Source organism: Ovis aries, chromosome 7 (genome assembly GCF_016772045.2).
Source record: "Ovis aries strain OAR_USU_Benz2616 breed Rambouillet chromosome 7, ARS-UI_Ramb_v3.0, whole genome shotgun sequence".
Classification (NCBI taxonomy): Eukaryota; Metazoa; Chordata; class Mammalia; order Artiodactyla; family Bovidae; genus Ovis; species Ovis aries.
Window position 1 is genome coordinate 51,351,560 of NC_056060.1, and position 21,492 is coordinate 51,373,051.

The 21,492-nt window shown below is 37.8% G+C and overlaps 1 protein-coding gene across 16 annotated transcripts in view; it reads right to left on the reverse strand.

The window, feature by feature from the left end:
• The window catches only part of TCF12 (transcription factor 12), a 386,564-nt gene that overhangs the window by 213,474 nt on the left and 151,598 nt on the right, over positions 1-21,492 (reverse strand). For 3 of the 16 annotated variants that reach the window (XM_060417879.1, XM_060417877.1, XM_060417880.1), the window contains exon 3: positions 438-492. The exons of the other annotated variants lie outside the window; for them this stretch is intronic. In XM_060417879.1, coding sequence (XP_060273862.1) covers positions 438-492 — 55 coding nt within the window. The remainder of the gene's footprint in view (positions 1-437; positions 493-21,492) is intronic. 16 annotated transcript variants of the gene reach the window in all.

A 21,492-nucleotide genomic window follows, 5' to 3' on the forward strand; every position in this document is an offset into this window, starting at 1 on the left:
AATTTACATATTTTAAACCTTTAATCTTTTGCTATTACATCTGAAAGACTGAAAAAATAACTTCTCAATAAATATGTAAAAATACTTGATGTTCAAGAAATCAATTCAAACATATCAAACCTAGGAATAAAGTAAATTTATTAAAATCCATGCATTAAGAAACAATAACTAACTATAAAAAAGACATCATACCACCCATTGAGCAAGACAATGTTCTTATATGCAATACAATAGCCTATTTTAAAACAATTTCTAAAACACCTGTCCTATATGTTAAAAATTTATTTTAAAATATCAGGTGGGAAAAATAACAATAAAAGTTAAATGGTATATAATATAATAATATACTATTGGGCTTCCCTGGTTGCTTGGCTGGTAAAGAATCCGCCTACCAATACAGGACACCTTGGTTTTGATTCCTGGGCTGGGAAGATTACCTGGAGAAGGGAAAGGCAACTGACTCCGTATTCTGGCCTGGAGAATTCAGGGTCCCTAAGAAGAAATGGAGTAGCCATCATAGTAAACAAGAGTCTGAAATGCAGTACTTGGATGCAATCTCAAAAACAATAAAATGATCTCTGGTCGTTTCCAAGGCAAACCATTCAATATCACAGTAACCCAAGGCTATGCCCCAACAAGTAATGCTGAAGAAGCTGAAGTTGAAAGATTCTATGAAGACCTGCAAGACTAGAACTAACACCAAAAAAGATGTCCTTTTCATTATAGGGGACTGGAATGCAAAAGTAGGAAGTCAAGAAACACCCGGAGTAATAGGCAAATTTGGCCTTGGAGTACAGAATGAAGCAGGGCAAAGGCTAATAGAGTTTTGCTAAGAGAACGCATTGGTCATAGCAGACACCCTCTTTCAACAACACAAAAGAAGACTCTACACATGGACATCACCAGATGGCCAACACAGAAATCAGACTGATTATATTCTTTGCAGCTAAAGATGGAGAAGCTCTACAGAGTCAGCAAAAACGAGACCAGGAGATGACTGTGGCACAGATCATGAACTCCTTATTGCCAAATTCAGACTTAAATTGAAGAAAGCAGGGAAAATAACTAGACCATTCAAGTATGACCTAAACCAAATCCCTTATGATTATACACTGGAAGTGAGAAATAGATTTAAGGGACTAGATCTGATAGACAGAGTGCCTGAGGAACTATGGACAGAGGTTCATGATATTGTACAGGAGACAGGGATCAAGACCATCCCCATGGAAAAGAAACGCAGAAAAGCAAAACGGCTGTCTGAGGAGGCCTTACAAATAGCTGTGAAAAGAAGAGAAGTGAAAAGCAAAGGAGAAAAGGAAAGATATACCCATCGGAATGCAGAGTTCCAAAGAATAGCAAGGAGAGATAAGAAAGCCTTCCTCAGAGATTATTGCAAAGAAATAGAGGAAAACAATAGAATGGAAAAGACTACAGATCTCTTCAAGAAAATTAGAGATACCACAGGAACATTTCATGCAAAGATGGGCACAGAAAAGGACAGAAATGGTCTGGACCTAACAGAAGCAGAAGATATTAAGAAGAGGTGGCAAGAATACACAGAAGAACTGTACAAAAAGAGCTTCACGACCCAGATAATCACGATGCTGTAATCACTCACCTAGAGCCAGACATCCTGGAATGTGAAGTCAAGTGGGCCTTAGGAAGCATCACTACAAACAAAGCTAGTGGAGGTGATGGAATTCCAGTTTCAAATCCTAAAAGATGATCCTGTGAAAGTGCTGCACTCAATATGCCAGCATATTTGGAAAATACAGCAGTAGCCACAGGACTGGAAAAGGTCAGTTTTTATTCCAATCCCAAAGAAAGGCAATGCCAAAGAATGCTCAAACTATTGCATAATTGCACTCATCTCACACGCTAGCAAAGTAATGCTCTAAATTTTCTTAAGCCAGGCTTCAACAGTACATGAACCATTAACTTCCAGATGTTCAAACTGGATTTAGAAATGGCAGAGGAACCAGAGATCAATCTGCCAACATCCGCTGGATCATCGAAAAAGCAAAAGAGTTCCAGAAAACCATCTATTTCTGCTTTATTGACTATGCCAAAGCCTTTGACTGTGTGGATCACCACAAATTGTAGAAAATTCTGAAAGAGATGGGAATACCAGACCACCTGACCTGCCTCTTGAAAAACCTGTATGCAGGTCAGGAAGCAACAGTTAGAACTGGACATGGAAAAACAGACTGGTTCCAAATCGGGAAAGGAGTACATCAAGGCTGTATATTGTCACCCTGCTTATCTAACTTATATGCAGAGTACATCATGAGAAACGCTGGGTGGATCAAGCACAGGCTGGAATCAAGACTGCTGGGAGAAATATCAATAACCTCAGATATGCAGATGACACCACCCTTATGGCAGAAAGTGAAGAGGAACTAGAGAGCCTCTTGATGAAGGTGAAAGAGGAGAGTGAAAAAGTTGGCTTAAAGCTCAACATTCAGAAAACAAAGATCATGGCATCCGGTCCCATCACTTCATGGCAAACAGCTGGGGAAACAGTGTCAGACTTTATTTTTCTGGGCTCCAAAATCACTGCAGATGGTGATTGCAGCCATGAAATTAAAAGACACTTACTCCTTGGGAGGAAAGTTATGACTAACTTAGACAGCATATTAAAAAGCAGAGACATTACTTTGCCAACAAAGGTCTGTCTAGTTAAGGCTATGGTTTTTCCAGTGGTCATGTATGGATGTGAGAGTTGGACTTTAAAGAAAGTTGAGTGCCGAAGAATTGATGCTTTTGAACTGTGGGGTCGGAGAAGAGTCTTGAGAGTCCCTTGGACTGCAAGGAGATCCAATCAGCCCATCCTAAAGGACATCAGTGCTGAATATTCACTGAAAGGACTAATGCTGAGGCTGAAACTCCAATACTTTGGCCACCTCACGCGAAGAGCTGACTCATTTCAAAAGACCCTGATGCTGGGAAAGATTGAAGGAGGGAGGAGAAGGGGCCGACAGAGGATGAGATGGTTGGATGGCATCACTGACTCAATGGACATGAGTTTGGGTAAACTCTGGGAGGTGGTGATAGATAGGGAGGCCTAGCGTGCTGTGGTCATGGGGTTGCAAAAAGTCAGACACAACTGAGCTACTGAACTGAAAATATACTGCTGGTATATGAAGAGTAATATTAACCTCTTTGTAAAAAAAACAAAACAACTAGAAAATTATAATGTAATCTTACTTGCCTATTATTTTCTAAAATTTGTATCAAATTCATTTATTTTTCCTAAAAATACAGTTTATTTTATCATACTCATTATAAAAAATTGGAAATATAAATAAACAGCATCAACTAAGTAGAAGAAAAAAGACTCCCTTTTTACCTACAGTGAAATTCCAACAACATTTTGACACACTTTCTTCCAATTTTAAATGTTTCTAAAATAGTTCAAACATAGAGAGATGTATGTAATACAGTCATCCACAACTCAAGAAATAAAACTGTCACTATTTAAAACCCCATGTAATTCTTCCAAATTCTCAGAAGTAAACACTATACCTGTTCTTTTAAAAATCATTTTCATGCATTAGTTAATACTTTTGTTAAATATGCATATTCTCTAATTAAACGGAGCACCACTCCCCATGTTTTAAAATGTATCTAAATGGTATACTTTTTTCTATACTCATTTAACAGTCAATATGTAAGACTGATATGTTGGAAAAGTGCAACACTGGTATATACATTTTACTAATATATTAATATCCTATTTATAAAAATACCACAATTTATCTATCCAGGCCCCTTTTGATAACATTTAACTTGCTTCCCATTTTCCACTATTAACAAACAAGGCTGCTATAAACATTTTGGTAATATGTCTATATAAGGATGGGGCTTCCTGGGGGTCTCAGACTATAAAGAATCTGCCTGCAATGTAGAAGACCTGGGTTCAATTCCTGAGACCGGAAGATCCCCTGGAGAAGGGAAAGGCACCCTACTGCAGTGAGCCAATCTGAAAGTATCAGTTACAGCAACTTTGCTAGTCATATCCACCATTCGACCTCTTTTTCTTCATTTATCCCTATCTAATCCTCTTTCCAAATCCAATTTTTTTTCATAGTCTTCTCTATTCCCTGGTGGCTCAGATGGTAAAGAATCTGCCTGCAACGCAGGGGAGCTGGGGTTGATCCGTGGGTTGGGAAGATCCTCTGGAGGAGGGCATGGCAACCCACTCCAGTGTTCTTGCCTGGAGAATCCGATGGACAGGAGTCTGGCAGGCTACAGTACATGGAATCACAAAGAGTTAGACACAACTGAATGATTAACACACACAAGTATGAGAACTTATGTGAAAAATTTCAGGGATTAAAACCTAGGAATAAGATTATTGGGTTACAGAGTATGTACAACTTTAAATTTACTAGGTATTACCAAACTATTATCTAGAAAAGAAATGTGCTGTTGTTTAGGGGGAAATGTCTCCTGTTACAGAATCAGAAAGTTCTCCACAGACAGCCCCAAACTTCTGAAAGAAAGCTTCCACAAGTTCACTTATAAACTGTATCTAATTCGTCATGTACTTTCCAGGTGGCAGAAAGCAAAGTAAAGACCATTACATTTCCTCATTAGTTCACTTAACCCTTATGTAGCTACATTCTTATCTGAAATAGTCTAACCTGGGTACAAAGGCAGTCAGTCCTTTACCTCGAAAAATGTTCAAGACCTATTTGTTAAATGAGTTAATCTGCATTAGGTTCTTTAGTTCATCTGAAGGTTCTATAAAACTATATCCAGGTGTTGATACAGCAAATTTGACAGAAGTTAAGATAGTTTAGTTGCCAGTACCTTGTCCTGATGCCCAGTTTTGCATAGGCTCTTACTGCCATGACAACGATGCTAGCGGATGCTGATGTTTAGAATCTGACTCACAGACATAATAATTCATAGTTCATGATTAAATCAACACTGCATGTCCTAGTAGAATACTTGGGACAATACTTTTGGATTATGTAAAGATCCATGGTGATATGGACCACGTGTCATGTATGCTACCTCTTCCCACTCTTAAGACTAAAGCCACTCATTTTTTCATTTTTAATTAGTAGAGAATTGCTTTACAATTTTGCATTGGTTTCTGCCACAACAAGGCTAATCAGTCCTTAATATCTATCTATATCTACCTATCTATCTATATCCCCCTTCCCTTTTGAACCTCGCTCCCCTTCCCCATTCCACCCTTCTAGGTTATCATAGATCTCCAGGCTGGGCTCCCTGTATTTAGCAACTTCCCACTATCGATCTGCTTTCCACATGATAATGGATATATGCCAATGTTACTTTCTCAGTTTATCTCACCCTCACCTTTTCCTACTGTGTCCACAAGTCTCTTTTCCACTAGGTTCATCAGAACCATTTTTCTAGATTCCATATATATGTGTAATACACAATATTTTTCTTTCTCTTTCTGACTTACCTTACTTCGTAGGCTCTAGGTTCATCCACCTCTCTAGAACTGATTCAAATTTGTTCCTTTTTATCGCTGAGTAATATTCCATTGCATAAACATACAACTTCTTTATCCATTCATCTGTTGGTGGACAGATGAATGGACATCTAGGTTGCTTCCATGTCCTGGCTACTGTAAGCATTTCTGCAATGAACACTGGGGTAAATGTATCTTTTAGAATTGTGGCTTTCTCAGAGCACAGGCCCGGTAGTGGGACTGCGGGTCATATGATAGATTTATTCCCAGGTTTTTAAAGGAATCTCCATTCTCCTTTCCACAAAGGCTGTATCAATTTACATTCCCACCAACAATACAGGAGGGTTCCCTTTTCTTTACATCCTCTCCAGCAATTACTCTTTGTAGATTTTTTTATGATGGCCATCCTGACTGGTGGTGAGGTGATACCTCACTACAGTTTTGATTTACATTTCTCTAATACTGAGTGATGCCGGGCATCTTTTCTCCATGTGTTTATTGGCAATCTGCATGTCTTCTTTGAAGAAATGTCTATTTAGGATCTTCTACCCATTTTTTATCAGGCTGTGTGTTTTTATGATGTTGAGCTGTATGAACTAATATATTTTGGTGATTAATCCTGTTAGTTGCTTCATTTGTAATTATTTTCTCTCATTCTGAGGGTTGTCTTTTCATCTTGTTTATAGTTTCCTTTGCTGTGCAAAAGCTTTTAATTTTTATTAGGTCCTATTTGCTTATTTTTGCTTTTATTTCCATTAATCTAGGAGGTGAGTCAGAGAGAATCTTACTGTGATTTATGTCAAAGAGTATTCTAGTTTTCCCTTAAAAGCTTTATAGTTTCTGGCCTTACATTTAAGTCTTTAATCCATTTTGAGTTTATTTTTGTGTATGGTGTTAGAAGTACTCTAATTTCATTCTTTTACATATAGCTGTGCAGTTTTCCCAACCCCACTTATTGAAGAGGTTTTTCTCCACTGTATATATTCTTGCCTCCTTTGTCAAAGTTAAGGAGCCCACATGAGCATGGATTTATTTCTGAGTAAAGCCACTCATTTTTAAGGGGAAGTCTGGATTAAAAGTGTAACAGTGAAACAATGTTCTCCCCTCAGCCCCCTTTTGCTGTGTGGCATGCTGGATCTTATTAGTTCCCTGACCAGGGCTTGTTCCCATACCTCCTGCAGGAGAAGCTCAGAGTCTTAACCACTGGACCACTTAACCATTGGAAGTCCCAAAATAATGTTTCTTTGCTAAATGACTCATATGGGTGCTGAACCACTGACCTAGATTTATTTCCTTAAAGGTGAAAGTAAATAAGCCATAGTTGAAGATCAGTGAATGATTCCTTCTACGAATAATCAATTTTTCATTCAATTTATCTAGTTTAAGGTTTTCTATGCCAGCATTAATAATAGCATCAGCATACATTTAATGATCCTTTATGCCAGAACTTGAGTTACAGGCTTCAATTTACTAAATATCCTTACAACCTATGAACTATTATTCCCAAGCCATACATAAGGAAAAAGGCACTGAAAATTTAACAATTCACCTGATACACAACAAGTAGCAGGATGGGAATTTAAATCCAGGCAGTCTGACTCCAGAAACCACCATGCAATGCTATCTCTCTAGAAATAACTGTTCCTCTCTAGAACTGTGAATTGAGTAGCTCAATGATAAGCTGAAGCCACGCAAAACAGAGTGTCTTTATCTGAATAACAATTCATAGATGATAAAGGAATATAGCCAGGAAAATGGAAAAACAACAAAAAAACCCCTAATCACCCAATTTGGTTACTGGTGCTCAAAATAACGGAGGCAGTCATAAAAGCTTTTGAGAACTTTTTAAACATACAGATTGTGATAGGAGGGAAAGGAAACAAAATGGGAAAGGGAAAATCCTTTGGTAAGTGAATATCAAATACAGGCATTCATTCCTCCTGCAGAACATTCCACTTGCCCAAGGTAGCAATAAACTGCAGCAATCTATTGTAATGTTGGCTCAATTCTTACAAAGAATGAGAATAGAGACCCCAACAAATCTAGAAGCAAATTTTTATGCCATTAGGACCAGTAGTTGAGTGTCCTCCTGTAAAATGGAATTTATGATAATAACTTGGTAATTACAGTTAAGAATTATTATTCATTGTAACAAAATGGGGAGAAAAAATCTAGAGAAAAACTGTGTAACTCCATTCCAGTAAACTAAAGGGGGGCATCTGAATGGCCTGGGTGCAAGACTGAAAATACTAAAAAATATTAAATCATTCCCACAAAATCTTTAGGATGACAGCCTGAAATCCAACTTCAAACTGAGGTTCAACCAGATAAAAAGTATCAGAGGCAGCATTAAGTCTTATTCAGAGAATCTGTGATTTGGTCAGCAGCAATAAAGCTACCCAGACATAGAAAGTGAATATAAAAGTACTAGTTATAAACAAACCCATCACCCCCTTTTTCAGTTCCTAGGTCCTCAAAGCCATGGTGGTTACAGGGCTAGAGGACCATAGGTACCATATTAATATTCCAACAAAGAAAGGGCAAAATAAGAAATGTTTATTTTTACATAATACCAACAGACAATAAGGCCCCCGTTTTCTGACCTATCCAGTTTTTCTTGCAGTATTTTCAGCAGCTGAAATGTCAGGACTTTCTTTGAAAAACAGAAAGGCATCATCATCAGATATAGAGGTAGGTATAACTACTCTGAATATATTTAATAAAGAAAACCTAACTTTCAGACATAACTTTTTAATGATAAATGGGCTTCTGAAAACTAAGCATGGTTCTCTTAACAAAGATTTCAATATTAAATGATTAGCTTAGAGAAAGAACACAGCAAGTTTTTCTTGGATTCTGAATGATCCCCCAGTTTTAACTTTAGAATTTTTTAGTTGATAAAGAATTTAAAATATTTCTGACAAAGCCAACTAAGTCCTTCTTAGTTTAATAAAGAATTTTAAAAATTGTATCTGTCTATAAATATCCCACAACTGCAGCTTTAGAATCACTATTAGAATCACTATATTTTCCATCCATATGTTAACATTTCAAAGATATATTTAAAGAAACTTTTCTAGATTAGCCTTTACTACTATGAAGATCAGAGGAATTAAATTCTAAATACATTGCTCTCCCTTCTCATAGCACTTTTATAAAAAGACCCATTGCTCATTTCTGCGTGTTTGTCAATCTCCTTGCTTTTAAGAATCAGTAAGTAAAGCTATCTACTCCTCCATCGGGTGCCTAACTAGCAAGGCTTCTCAGTAATTCCAATATAAGGCTGAGGAATGTCCCAGGGGGAGCACTCATTCATCAGTTCGCAAAACATGAACAAAAGCAAACCAACTTTTTTTAATAACTAAAAGCAGGATTTCTGAAGCTACTCGTATGTCTAGATATCATAATTTACTCAAATCGTACATATATTTATCTAACCAAATTATGTGAACTCATAAAAAGGAAAGCAAAAACCCTCTAGAGTGAGTATGAGAAATAGGGGTGAACCTATTGTTCAGTTAGTATGAGTTCTGAATGCTTCTAAGTGGAAGCATCTCACTCCATGACCATGATCCTACTGCATAAGGATAGTATTCTTCATGCAATATGGTAATAACACAAAAAACAGCAACTTCATCAAGTACACAATCAAACAAATAGTTATAAGATCTATTATCAGAGAAAACCTTTGCTCTGATGTGTGTATGTGTATTCTAAACCTGGTAGTTAAATGAAGGGCTTCCCTGGTAGCTCAGCTGGTAAAGAATCCATTTGCAATGCAGGAGACCCTGGTTCAATTTCTGTGTTGGGAAGATCCCCTGGAGAGGGATAGTCTACCCACTCCAGTATTCTTGGGCTTCCTTGGTGGCTCAGACGGTAAAGAATCCGCCTGCAATGTGGGGAGACCTGGGTTTGATCCCTGGGATGGGAAATCCCTGAGGACATGGTAATCCACTCCAGTATTCTTGCCTGGAAAATTCTCATGGACAGAGGAACCTGGAGGGCTGCAGTCCATGGGGGTTGGACACAACATAGTAGAATAAGCACAGCACAATTTAATGAAACTGACAAGGAAATTTAAACGGTACTAATTCATTAGAATACTTACAGCTAATATACCTAATTAAAAGTAAGAATAACAAGATAGTTATTTCCTTAAAAGTAAAATTACACTGTAATTCAGACATTTAGTCTAAATTGATACTGTTTTACTGTATTTTCAGCCAGTACACTCAGATACTTAAAAAAACACAAGATTAGTTAAGTACATCATGCAAAATTTTCAGATAATGAGCAACATCGGAGACTGGCTTTCCTGTGATAATCAACACTAGTTCACAATAAGACCAGTCTTCTTTTTTTTTTTTTTTTAATATATATATGCCTCCTAAGAGAGATTGGGAGATGTGCCACTTGGATACTAAGGCTAAATAGTGGCAGAAACTGACTTATCACCTTACTGATCAAATCTGCCAATTTCATTCATAGTAATAACTAAATTGATTTCCTCTCGTTTGCCTGTCTGCTTCAACTTCTTATGTTTTCAGTGTATACTATTAAATGCTACTATAGATGCCACCAGGTGGGTTTATCAACACTTCTAAGAGGGGATCTTGTCTCTACTCCTGACATCCTTCTGGCTTTCTTCTTTCCTCTAACCATCTCTCTTTTCTTTTACCTGTCTTCTCATATCATTTTAATTAGTTATTTACAAAATTAAAGAGGTAAAAATGTGTGAATGAAAGCGTGACAATGCATATGTATATGTAAGTATTACTGCCAAATAATATCAAGCACTGTGCTAAGTACTAGGATACAAGGATGAAAAACATTTTCTCTTTGCTTTCAAGGAGTTCACAGTTTGGAAGAGGAAAGAGACAGTATCTGAAAATATTTTAATAAACTTTTGTATGAGGTCTGAGCCTCAGATGTTTCTTTTCACATTATAGCTTCCAAAGGTTTGATAATAATATCAGACTCCCTATTAGTTTAAGGGACAAGTTGGCATGACCAGTGATACTTTGAAAGAAGCCAAAGACAGTCTGCCAACCTCCAAGTTAAACTTCCTGGGTTGAGTATAGTTTAGAAAATGGCAATATACCAGCACAACTTCAAAGAAGAATAAGCAGTGACAGGCTGGCAGAAAAAAATGAAGCAGTGATAATCAGATAACAAATATATCAATAAGCTTCCGTCCAGTGGCATCATAAGCATCACAGCTAGTTTCCACTGAGTGACTACTACATGCTAGCGAGGGCTGTCATGCATTCTATCAGCTAATTTAAACTATGTATAGAAACCATATTTTCTTCATATCCTGGATGAGTAAATTTTCCCCTAGAGAATTTAAATAACTTTCTCAAGGTAAGAGACTGGTATAGAATTTATTTAAACTTGGGAATCATGACAACAGATGACTTACTGTTAGCCACTAATTTTTTTTCCCATCTCCAGCACTAAGAAACCTGGCGATAGAATATGTACTTAAACAGAGAATAATTTCCATTAGGCCATCCATTTTCAGGGTCTCAGAATCCCTTGGTCAGGACCTCTTGTATAAAAAACATTTTCTCTTAAAACACAAAGAACCCCAAAAGGCTTTTGTTTATGTGGGACATCAGTCAGTTCAGTTGCTCGCTCGGTTGTGTCTGACTCTTTCCACCCCCAAAGACTGCTGCCCTCCAGGTTCCTCTGTCCATGGGATTTTCTAGGCAAGAATACTGGATCTGGTTGCCATTTTCTACTTCAGGGGATTTTCCCGACCCAGGGATCAAATCCACGTCTCCTGCACTGCAGGCAGATTCTTCACCACTGAGGCACCAGCAAAGTGGGACATATTCACTGATCATTACCATATTAGAAATTAAACCTAAGGAATTTTAAAAACACAAGAACTGTCAGAGCTGACATCATCATATAACATGTAGCATTTAGAAACTCCACATTAAACTCAGGAAAGAATAATACTGAAATGGCGAAGTTTTAATAGTGTCAAGTAAATAGTTTTAACCTTTCAACACTCTAAAGGGGTCCCAGGGACATCAAGAAGTCCCTAAAACACACAAAGTAAACTACTGGATACAACTATTTACTATATTTTAAAATAAATCATGAATCCCTCATTACCACTATCTTTTCAGAATCTGGAAACCTTGGTTGAAAATAATTCATTTAAGAGAGAGGATTTATTTCAGAGATGAGGAAAGATTCAGGAAAGTCAACGGGCAGGCATAAGATCACATAGTTAGTAGCAGATATCTAACCTTATTATACTAATAGAACATTATTTTTGGTTTCGGATTACAAAGTATCACTAGAAAAATATTTTGGGATAGTTGGTAGTAAGGAAAGCAATTATACTCTAGTTAATAGAGTATCAAAATCCAAAGATCTCTTGAATAAGCCAGTATTTTCAGTGTTGTGCAGGAAAAGCTAACAGGGCTGGTTTCACTTCTCCATTCATTTATAATGTGCTGCTCACAGGGCTCCTATTGATGAACCAAATCCATGGTCCCTATCAAATCAGACTAATTAAAAAACTACATTTTCACTTACACTTTCAGACAAGGCAGAGTTCAGATTAACAGAGACCAGATTAACCCTCACACTTGGAACGACACACACACACACAAAAAAAACTCTAAATAAAATACATTAAGCAATACTTTTGAGACACTGGACATGGAAGTATAGGACTGTAACACCTGAGACAGAGGAAACAAGGTGAATCCTAGTATTACTGGGGAGAGGGAAAGGGCAGGGGACAGGGAGAGGAGGAGGAAAAGGAAGAAAGGAAAAGAGAGATCATGACTTAGAACTCTATATATTTTGTAAAAAAATATTAAGAATATTTCAGACACATGAAACAAGAAAAACTTATCAGCACCAGACCTACATGATGAGGAATGTTAAAGGAAGTTCTTCAATCAAAAGGAAAATAATACCAGTTTAGAAATACGAATTTATACAAAGAACTAAAGCATTAATTGGGAAACAGTGGAAACAGTGTCAGACTTTATTTTGGGGGGCTCCAAATCACTGCAGATGGTGACTGCAGCCATGAAATTAAAAGACGCTTACTCCTTGGAAGGAAAGCTATGACCAACGTAGATAGCATATTCAAAAGCAGCGACATTACTTTGCCAACTAAGGTCCGTCTAGTCAAGGCTATGGTTTTTCCGGTGGTCATGTATGGATGTGAGAGTTGGACTGTGAAGAAGGCTGAGTGCTAAAGAATTGATGCTTTTGAAGTGTGGTGTTGGAGAAGACTCTTGAGAGTCCCTTGGACTGCAAGGAGATCCAACCAGTCCATCCTAAAGGAGATCCGTCCTGGGTGTTCTTTGGAAGGACTGATGCTGAGGCTGAAACTCCAATACTTTGGCCACCTCATGAGAAGAGTTGACTCACTGGAAAAGACGCTGATGCTGGGAGGGATTGGGGGCAGGAGGAGAAGGGGACGACAGAGGATGAGATGACTGTATGGCATCACCGACTTGATGCACATGAGTTTGGGTAAACTCCAGGAGTTGGTGATGGACAGGGAGGCCTGGCATGCTGCGATTCATGGGGTCGCAAAGAGTCAGACACGACTGAGCAACTGAACTGAACTGAAAGCAGGTACTCTGGCTACAATGGAATGAAATTAAATATTAATAATAAAAATACCTGCATATAATCTGTAAATATTACAAATTTAAACATACACTTCTAAATAACCCAAGGGTCAAGGAAGAAATCAATAGGAAAATTGCAACAGAGCAGAACCCTGCACCCCATCTCAAGTACAAAACTGAGAAGTTAATGATTAGAACCAATACAGAATTGTTTTATAGATACTATAACTTCCACTACAGGAAAAAAGTTAAGTGCATGATAACCAGACTGTAGCCATCACATAAGCTGTTTCACTCTGAGCAGAACTGAATCTATGGCCAGCAAAATTTCAAGAACTGGCCTCAAGAGAGTGGGATTAACATTATTGCTCATAATCATCTTTATCTTTGTGAACATCAAAATAATTGTAGCTCACTCTGCCCATATATTTAGGCAGAAAACCAGCAAAACAGACCCACATAGACACTTTCCACTCAGACAATACAGCACCTATGTCAGTATGAAGTTACAGAAAACAGACCCTCACCCTACTCCCATAGAAATGGAATGATGTTCTGACAAGTGGGGATTTGCAAATGGCTCTTTGCAGGAAACCACCCTCAGCTCCTTTTCTTGTCACTTTAGCAGAGCTGTATTATAACTAACTTTTACCAGGCACTCCTCCATGCTCTACTAATCTCCAGTCCAAGCACAACTTTCAAAGCTTTTAATCACACAATACCTTGCCTAACTTGTGGGTTCCTTCCATAGATTGAAGTAGAAGAAATGAAGAATAAGCAATTAACAGATGACCAGATCTCTTCCCTAGCTTCTCCTTCAGTAATCTCCTGAACAAACCTTGTGAACAAGGTAACATCTAGAGGAAGATCACAAGAAGTCAGTGAGTCTGTAGGCAGTGTGGGGGATGATGATAACTTTGACCCCCTATCTCCATGATTAACTGAGATTACTTTCCTCCTCCTTCTTTAAAGTTTCATGGCCAAGAAGAACCTTCAGAGTTGGTTTTCAGGGATGCTGAGTCTACCATCTGTACAGATGGCTGGCATTCTAATTAAAGCCGTCTTTCATTTCTTCCATTTTTGAGTATGTAATTCATCTTGTAAATGGAGAATGGTGGGACCCTAGTCATTTGGTAACAAAATTATGAAGCATTTTTAACTGAATGAAATGAAAATACAAAGTGGGAAAAACTGTGGAATACAGGTAACATCATGATCAGAGGAAAATTTATAGTACTAAATGCCTGTTAGAAATCAGTGACCACAACTCTCACCTGGTAAACTAAAAAACAAAAGGCAAACTAAACTTATAGTAGAGATAGAGTAGAACTCAAACATACTGAAAAGAGAAAAACAATTGAGAAAACCAATGAAACAAAAACAAGTTCTTTGATAAAGTCAGTAAAAGAGATACGCCTCTAGGCATATTGATCAGGTAAAAAAAAGAAAACAGTTCACCAAAATCAGAAATGAGGTAGGGATTTTAACTACAGATCCTACAAACACTGTGCCAAGAGGGCTCTAAGATACCCCCGAATAATCTGTGCCTTCTGGTATTCATACCCTTATATACACCATTCTTCTTGAGTGTGACCTGACCTATTGACTTGCTTCTAATCAACAGAATATTACAAAGTGATAGGATGTCATTTCCATAATTAGGCTTCACAATACAGTGCATTCTATCTTGCTAACAGACCCCTCCACCTTGACAGCTTTGATGAAGCAAGCTGCCATGATGAAAGGCCCAGTTGGCAAGATACTGAGGGCAGCTTCCAGCCAAAATGGAACATTCATCTTCAACAAACCAAAAGGAACTGATTACCAAAAAACAGATCATCTCAGAAGGGGACCCTTCCCCAATCAATCTTTCATATGAGACCCTAGTTCTAGTGAGTACTTTGCTTACAGCCTTATAAAAGACCTTGAGGCAAAGGATCTGGCTAAGCTATACCAATTTGTCACCCACAGAAACCATGAATCCATATATGTGTACTATTTCAAGCCACTAAGATTGCAGTAATTTGATATTATAGCAAGAGATAACCTAATATAAATATATAAAAGTAAAGAAAATTATTAACAACTTTATGCCATTAATTCAATTTAGATGAAATGGACAAATAGATACATTTCTTAAAATACACAAACTAACAAAGCTCCTTCAACAAAAAAACTGAACAGCTCTTATCAATTACTGAAGTTAAAATTAAAAACAATCCTCCCAAAGAAAACTGCAGGCCCATGTATCTTCACTGGTAAATTCTGAAAAATATATGAAGAGGAAATAAGAGCAGTATTACATAAATTCTTTCAAGGAATTAAAATGCAAGTAATATTTCTCAAATCATTCTTTGAGGTATTATTGTGATACCAAATTCTGGCAGGCAAGACAAGAAAAAAAAATACTACAGATCAGTATTACTCAAATATAAAAATTCTTGTATTTATATTCATTTAAGCAAATTGACAATATATAGAAAAACAACAATAATAACCTACCTAGAGCTATTTTTCTCAGGAACGCAAGGTTGGTTTAAAATTAAAAATAGTAATCATATAATTTTACACATTAATAAAGAAAATCCATATGATCACCTCAATAGATAAAAAAAGTTTTTAAAGTCCAACATTCTTTTTTGATATATATTCTCAAGAAATTAAGAATAAAAGGAATCCTCTTCAATCTAACAAAGCATATGAACAAAACCTATAACTAATATCAAGTTTAATGATAAAAGACTGATTCTTATCCCATTATTAAGGACTGGGCAAAGAAATCACAATCAATTCAAAAAATGGGAAAAATTCAGGTTGGAAAAGAAAAAGTTAAATTCTCATATTCAAACAGAAAATCCTTCAGGATGTACAAAAAGAGTTACTACAGCCAGTGAGTTTAGCCAAGTGCAGGATACAAGGTCAATATGCCAAACCTATTATAGTTTTATATAAGGTATGAACAATCAGAAATTGAAACTTAACATCAAAAATATTTAGTAAATAACTAAATGAAAAATGTGCAATACGTTTTCACTGAAAACTATAAACATTACTGAAAGAAATCAGAGTAAGAGAGTTATACCAATCAATAGTCACTGATCAGAAGATTCCACATTGTTAAACTATCAATTCCCCTTAAACTGATGAGAGTCCTTGCAATCCTACCAAAAATCCCAGAAGATTTTTGCAGAAATTGATATGCTGGTTTCAAACTTTTCATTGTCTGTGCAATGTATCTAAAATAGGAAAAACAACTTTGAAACAGAATAAATAAGACTGCATGACTTACACTACTTGATATTAATCTGTATTTTAAAGGTACAGTAATCAAGATAATATAGTATCGATGCAAAGGTTAAAAAAAAATCAATGGAACAGAGAGTCTGAAAATTGATCCTGCCGTACATGGTTAATTCATTTTCAACAGAGATAACAGGGGAATTCAATGGAGGAAAAGGACAATCTTTTCACTGAACACTACCAACAAAAATAAGTATCACTTCATTTCAGTCGCTCAGTCATGTCTGACTCTTTGTGACCCCATGAATTGCAGCACGCCAGGCCTCCCTGTCCATCACCAACTCCTGCAGTTCACGCAAACTCACGTCCATTGAGTCGGTGATGCCATCCAGCCATCTCATCCTCTGTCATCCCCTTCTCCTCCTGCCCCCAATCCCTCCCAGCATCAGCGTCTTTTCCAATGAGTCAACTCTTCACATGAGGTGGCCCAAGTACTGGAGTTTCAGCTTTAGCATCAGTCCTTCCAAAGAATACCCAGGACTGATCTCCTTTAGAATGGACTGGTTGGATCTCCTTGCAGTCCAAGGGACTCTCAAGAGTCTTCTCCAACACCACAGTTCAAAAGCATCAATTCTTTAGTGCTCAGCCTTTTTCACAGTCCAACTCTCACATCCATACATGACCACTGGAAAAACCACAGCCTTGACTAGACGGACCTTTGTTGACAAAGTAATGTCTCTGCTTTTGAATATGCTATCTAGGTTGGTCATAACTTTTCTTCCAAGGAGTAAGCAAGCGTCTTTTAATTTCATGGCTGCAGTCACCAAAATAAGTATATATGTTGTCAAATTTACTATTTATTGAGACTGGTACTATCAAACAATTCATAGGTAATAGGAAGAGAAGTACTATATTCTATCCCTTTCTTAAAGATTTATATTTATAATAAATTCTGAGACAATACCAACAAGGAAATCTAATTTTCTTTTAACTCAATAATGTATAAATATATTGGATCATGGAGCTCTGTATTTACATACTGTTTATTAATAACCTAAGCCCAGTTCGAGAAACTCTGATCTTGTTCAAAAATTTGTTTTATATGTTAGGAATTAAGTCCAGAATAAGTAACTCATTTGACCAAGTTTACTCATCAAACGGGAGAAGCCTCTAGACTGAAGATCTCTATTCCTGTATTACAAACCATCTTTGTCACTTGATATGCTCTGGAGGTTTTATAACCAAGTATTGCTTCTATTTTTGTGCTTCTACTCTCCCTCGGCCTTCATGATATAACTTCTATCATTCTATGGTATCATTCTCTGCTTTCGTGTGAGAGTGAACACTCCTTTTTGCCCAAGAAACATGGACTGAGCATTTCTGTTTTACCCAACTAGTGCCAGTGAAATCTCAGCAAATCTTTCATTAATTAAAAAAATGTGGAAGAAAAAACGTGAACAGCCCACAAACTAAAATTTGGACACCCCAAGAGAAGACTATAAAATTCCAAACTGGGAATAAAGACACTGAGGAAACGTGTCATCTACAAGAGGAAGGTAGGGTTCTTAGGGGGAAAAAAATTCAAGAAAATTTTTAGAGTAAGGACTCAGAAAAATAAACAATGAGATTTCATAGTATCACCAATGTGGAGAAGACATTTGGTTCAGGACAGCTAATGTTCCAATGGTTAATCACTAAGTAATTTCCTAAACTAAACACCAAGAATATGAACTGCTCCATGCAAAATGCTAGACTGCTTATGACATAAAACCACATGAAATAATTACTTCACTTGACAGCAAAAAGGATTAAGTATCTATTCAATATGTCACAGTCCAAGCTTGCTATTCTCAAAATAAAAATGTTAGAGTGTACAACAAAAATATATCACAGGAGGAACTGATATTAACTGATCATGCTAAATTTTTGACTTTTCTGGAGTCCAAAGACAAGTGGGCCTTAGGTTGCATTACTACGAACAAAGTTAGTAGAGATGATGGAATTCCAGCTGAACTATTTCAAATCATAAAAGATGATGCTGTGAAAGTGCTGCACTCAATATGCCAGCAAATTTGGAAAACTCAGCAGATGGCCACAGGGATGGAAAAGGTCAGTTTTCATTCCAATCTCAAAGAAAGGCAGTACCAAAGAATGCTCAAACAACTGCACAATTATATTCATCTCACACACTAGCAAAGTAATGCTCAAAATTCTCCAAGCAAAGCTTCAACACTACATGAACCAAAAACTTCCAGATGTTCAAACTGGATTTAGAAAAGGCAGAGGAACCAATGATCAAATTGCCAACATCTGTTGAATCATCAAAAGAGCAAGAGAGTTCCAGAAAAACATCTACTTCTGCTTTATTAACTACACCAAAGCCTTTGACTGTGTGGATCACAACAAACTCTGTCTTAGAGATGGAAATACCAGACCACTTTACGTGCTTTCTGAAAAATCTGTGTGCAGTTAGATATGGATATGGAACAAGAGACTGGTTCCAAATCGGGAAAGGAGTATGTCAAGGCTGTATATTGTTGCCCTGCATCAGTTCAGTTCAGTTCAGTCTCTCAGTTGTGTCCGACTTTTTGTGACCCCATGAATCTGCAGTACGCCAGGCCTCCCTGTCCATCATCATCTCCCGGAGTTCACTCAGACTCACGTCCATCGAGTCCGTGATGCCATCCAGCCATCTCATCCTTGATCATCCCCTTCTCCTCCTGCCCCCAATCCCTCCCAGCATCAGCGTCTTTTCCAATGAGTCAACTCTTCACATGAGGTGGCCAAAGCACTGAAGCTTCAGCTTCAGCATCATTCCTTCCAAAGAAATCCCAGGGTTGATCTCCAGAATGGACTGGTTGGATCTCCTTGCAGTCCAAGGGACTCCCAAGAGTCTTCTCCAACACCACACTTCAAAAGCATCAATTCTTCGGCACTTAGCCTTCTTCACAGTCCAACTCTCACATCCATACATGACCACTGGAAAAACCATAGCCTTGACTAGACGGACCTTAGTCGGTAAAGTAATGTCTCTGCTTTTGAATATACTATCTAGGTTGGTCATAACTTTTCTTCCAAGCAGTAAGCGTCTTTTAATTTCATGGCTGCAGTCACCATCTGCAGTGATTTTGGAGCCCACCCTGCTTATTTAACTTATATTCAGAGAACGTCATGTGAAATGCCAGGCTGGATAAAGAACAAGCTGGAATCAAGACTGCTGGGAGAAATATCAATAACCTCATATATGCAGATGACACCACACTTATGGCAGAAAGCGAAGAGGAACTGAAGAGCCTCTTGATGAAAGTCAAAGAGGAGAGGGAAAAAGCTGGCTTAAAACTCAACATTCAAAAAACCATGATCATGGCATCCGGTCCCACCACTTCATGGGAAATAGATGGGGAAACAATGGAAACAGTGACAGACTTTATTTTTTTGGGCTTCAAAATCTCTGCAGATGGTGACTGCAGCCATGAAATTAAAAAAACACCTGCCCTTGGAAGAAAAGCTATGACCAACCTAGACAGTATGTTAAAAACCAGAGACATTACTCTGCTGACAAAATTCCGTCTACTCAAAGCTATAGTTTTTCCAGTAGTCATGTATGGATGCGAGAGTTGGACTATAAAGAAAGCTGAGCACCGAAGAATTGATGCTTTTGAACTGTAGTGTTGGAGAAGACTCTCGAGAGTCCCTTGGACTGCAAGGAGATTCAACCAGTCAATCCTAAAGGAAATTAGTCTGAATATTCATTGGAAGGACTCATGCTGAAGCTGAAGCTCCAATACTTTGGCCACCTGACATGAAGAGCCAATTCATTTGAGAAAACCCCAATTCTGGGAAAGATTGAAGGCAGGAACAGAAGGGGCCGATGGAGGATGAGATGGTTGGATGGTATCATCAACTCAATGGACATGAGTTTGAGCAAGCTCCTGGAGTTGGTGATGGACAGGGAAGCCTGGCGTGTTGTAGTCATGGGGTTGCAAAGAGTCAGACATGACTGAACTGAAGCCTGTGACATACATAAGCTCATTGAAGTCTCATCACTACCTTGTGAGATAGATATCTTTCAAACAGATTTGAGGAATTATCTGAAGCCTCTTCTTTTAGAATTTACATTCTGTCTTTAAGAATACAGACTAATAAGAATCTACATTCATAAGAATCTGGGTTGCCCAATTTTATTTCTCCTAACAATCTCCAAATCCCAAGATCTGTTTATCTGCTATGAACTTCTCCAATAGTTTCAACTTTTTAAATATAATTACCTTCATGTGACTTACAGGACCTCTTGGTGGGCATTTAAAAACTGCAACAGGTCCCTCATTTTGTTCAGGACATACTCCAGGAATTCACAACAGCTGTTTCTCTAAGGAGTATTTAAGACTTACAAAATTCTTGGGGTTGTTTTTTATGAGACTGAATGTAAAAGGAGGAACACTTATAGACTTTTTAATAAATTACAGATATGTGCTGAATATGCTGTTCTTTTATTTAATTCTCACATCCTTCTTATTTGACAAATCTTACTGCAGATGAGAAATCTGAGGCTTAGAAATTATCTTATCTTTTACAAGGTCAAATACAGTGGTGATACCAGGAAACAAACTTTTCTGACTCATTCCATAGCTTGTATTTTTTATGTCTAAAATGTGAATAAGATTCAATAAATAATGATAGTAACCATCATCTTACAGCATCTACGATGTGTCCAACTCCTACATAAATAGTTCAGTTCAGTTGCTCAGTCATGTCTGACTCTTTGCGACCCCATAAATCGCAGCACACCAGGGCTCCCTGTCCATCACCATCCCCTAGAGCTCACTCAAACTCAACGTCCATTGAGTCCGTGATGCCATCCAGCCATCTCATGCTCTGGTGTCCCCTTCTCCTCCTGCCCCCAATCCTTCCCAGCATCAGAGTCTTTTCCAATGAGTCAACTCTTCGCATGAGGTGGCCAAAGTACTGGAGTTTCAGCTTCAGCATCATTCCTTCCAAAGAACACCCAGGGCTGATCTCTAGAATGGACTGGTTGGATCTCATTGCAGTCCAAGGGACTCTCAAGAGTCTTCTCCAACACCACAGTTCAAAAGCATCAATTCTTCAGTGTTCAGCCTTCTTCACAGTCTCCCTGGTGGTTCAGATAGTAAAGAATCTGCCTGCAATGCAGGAGACCCAGGTTTGATC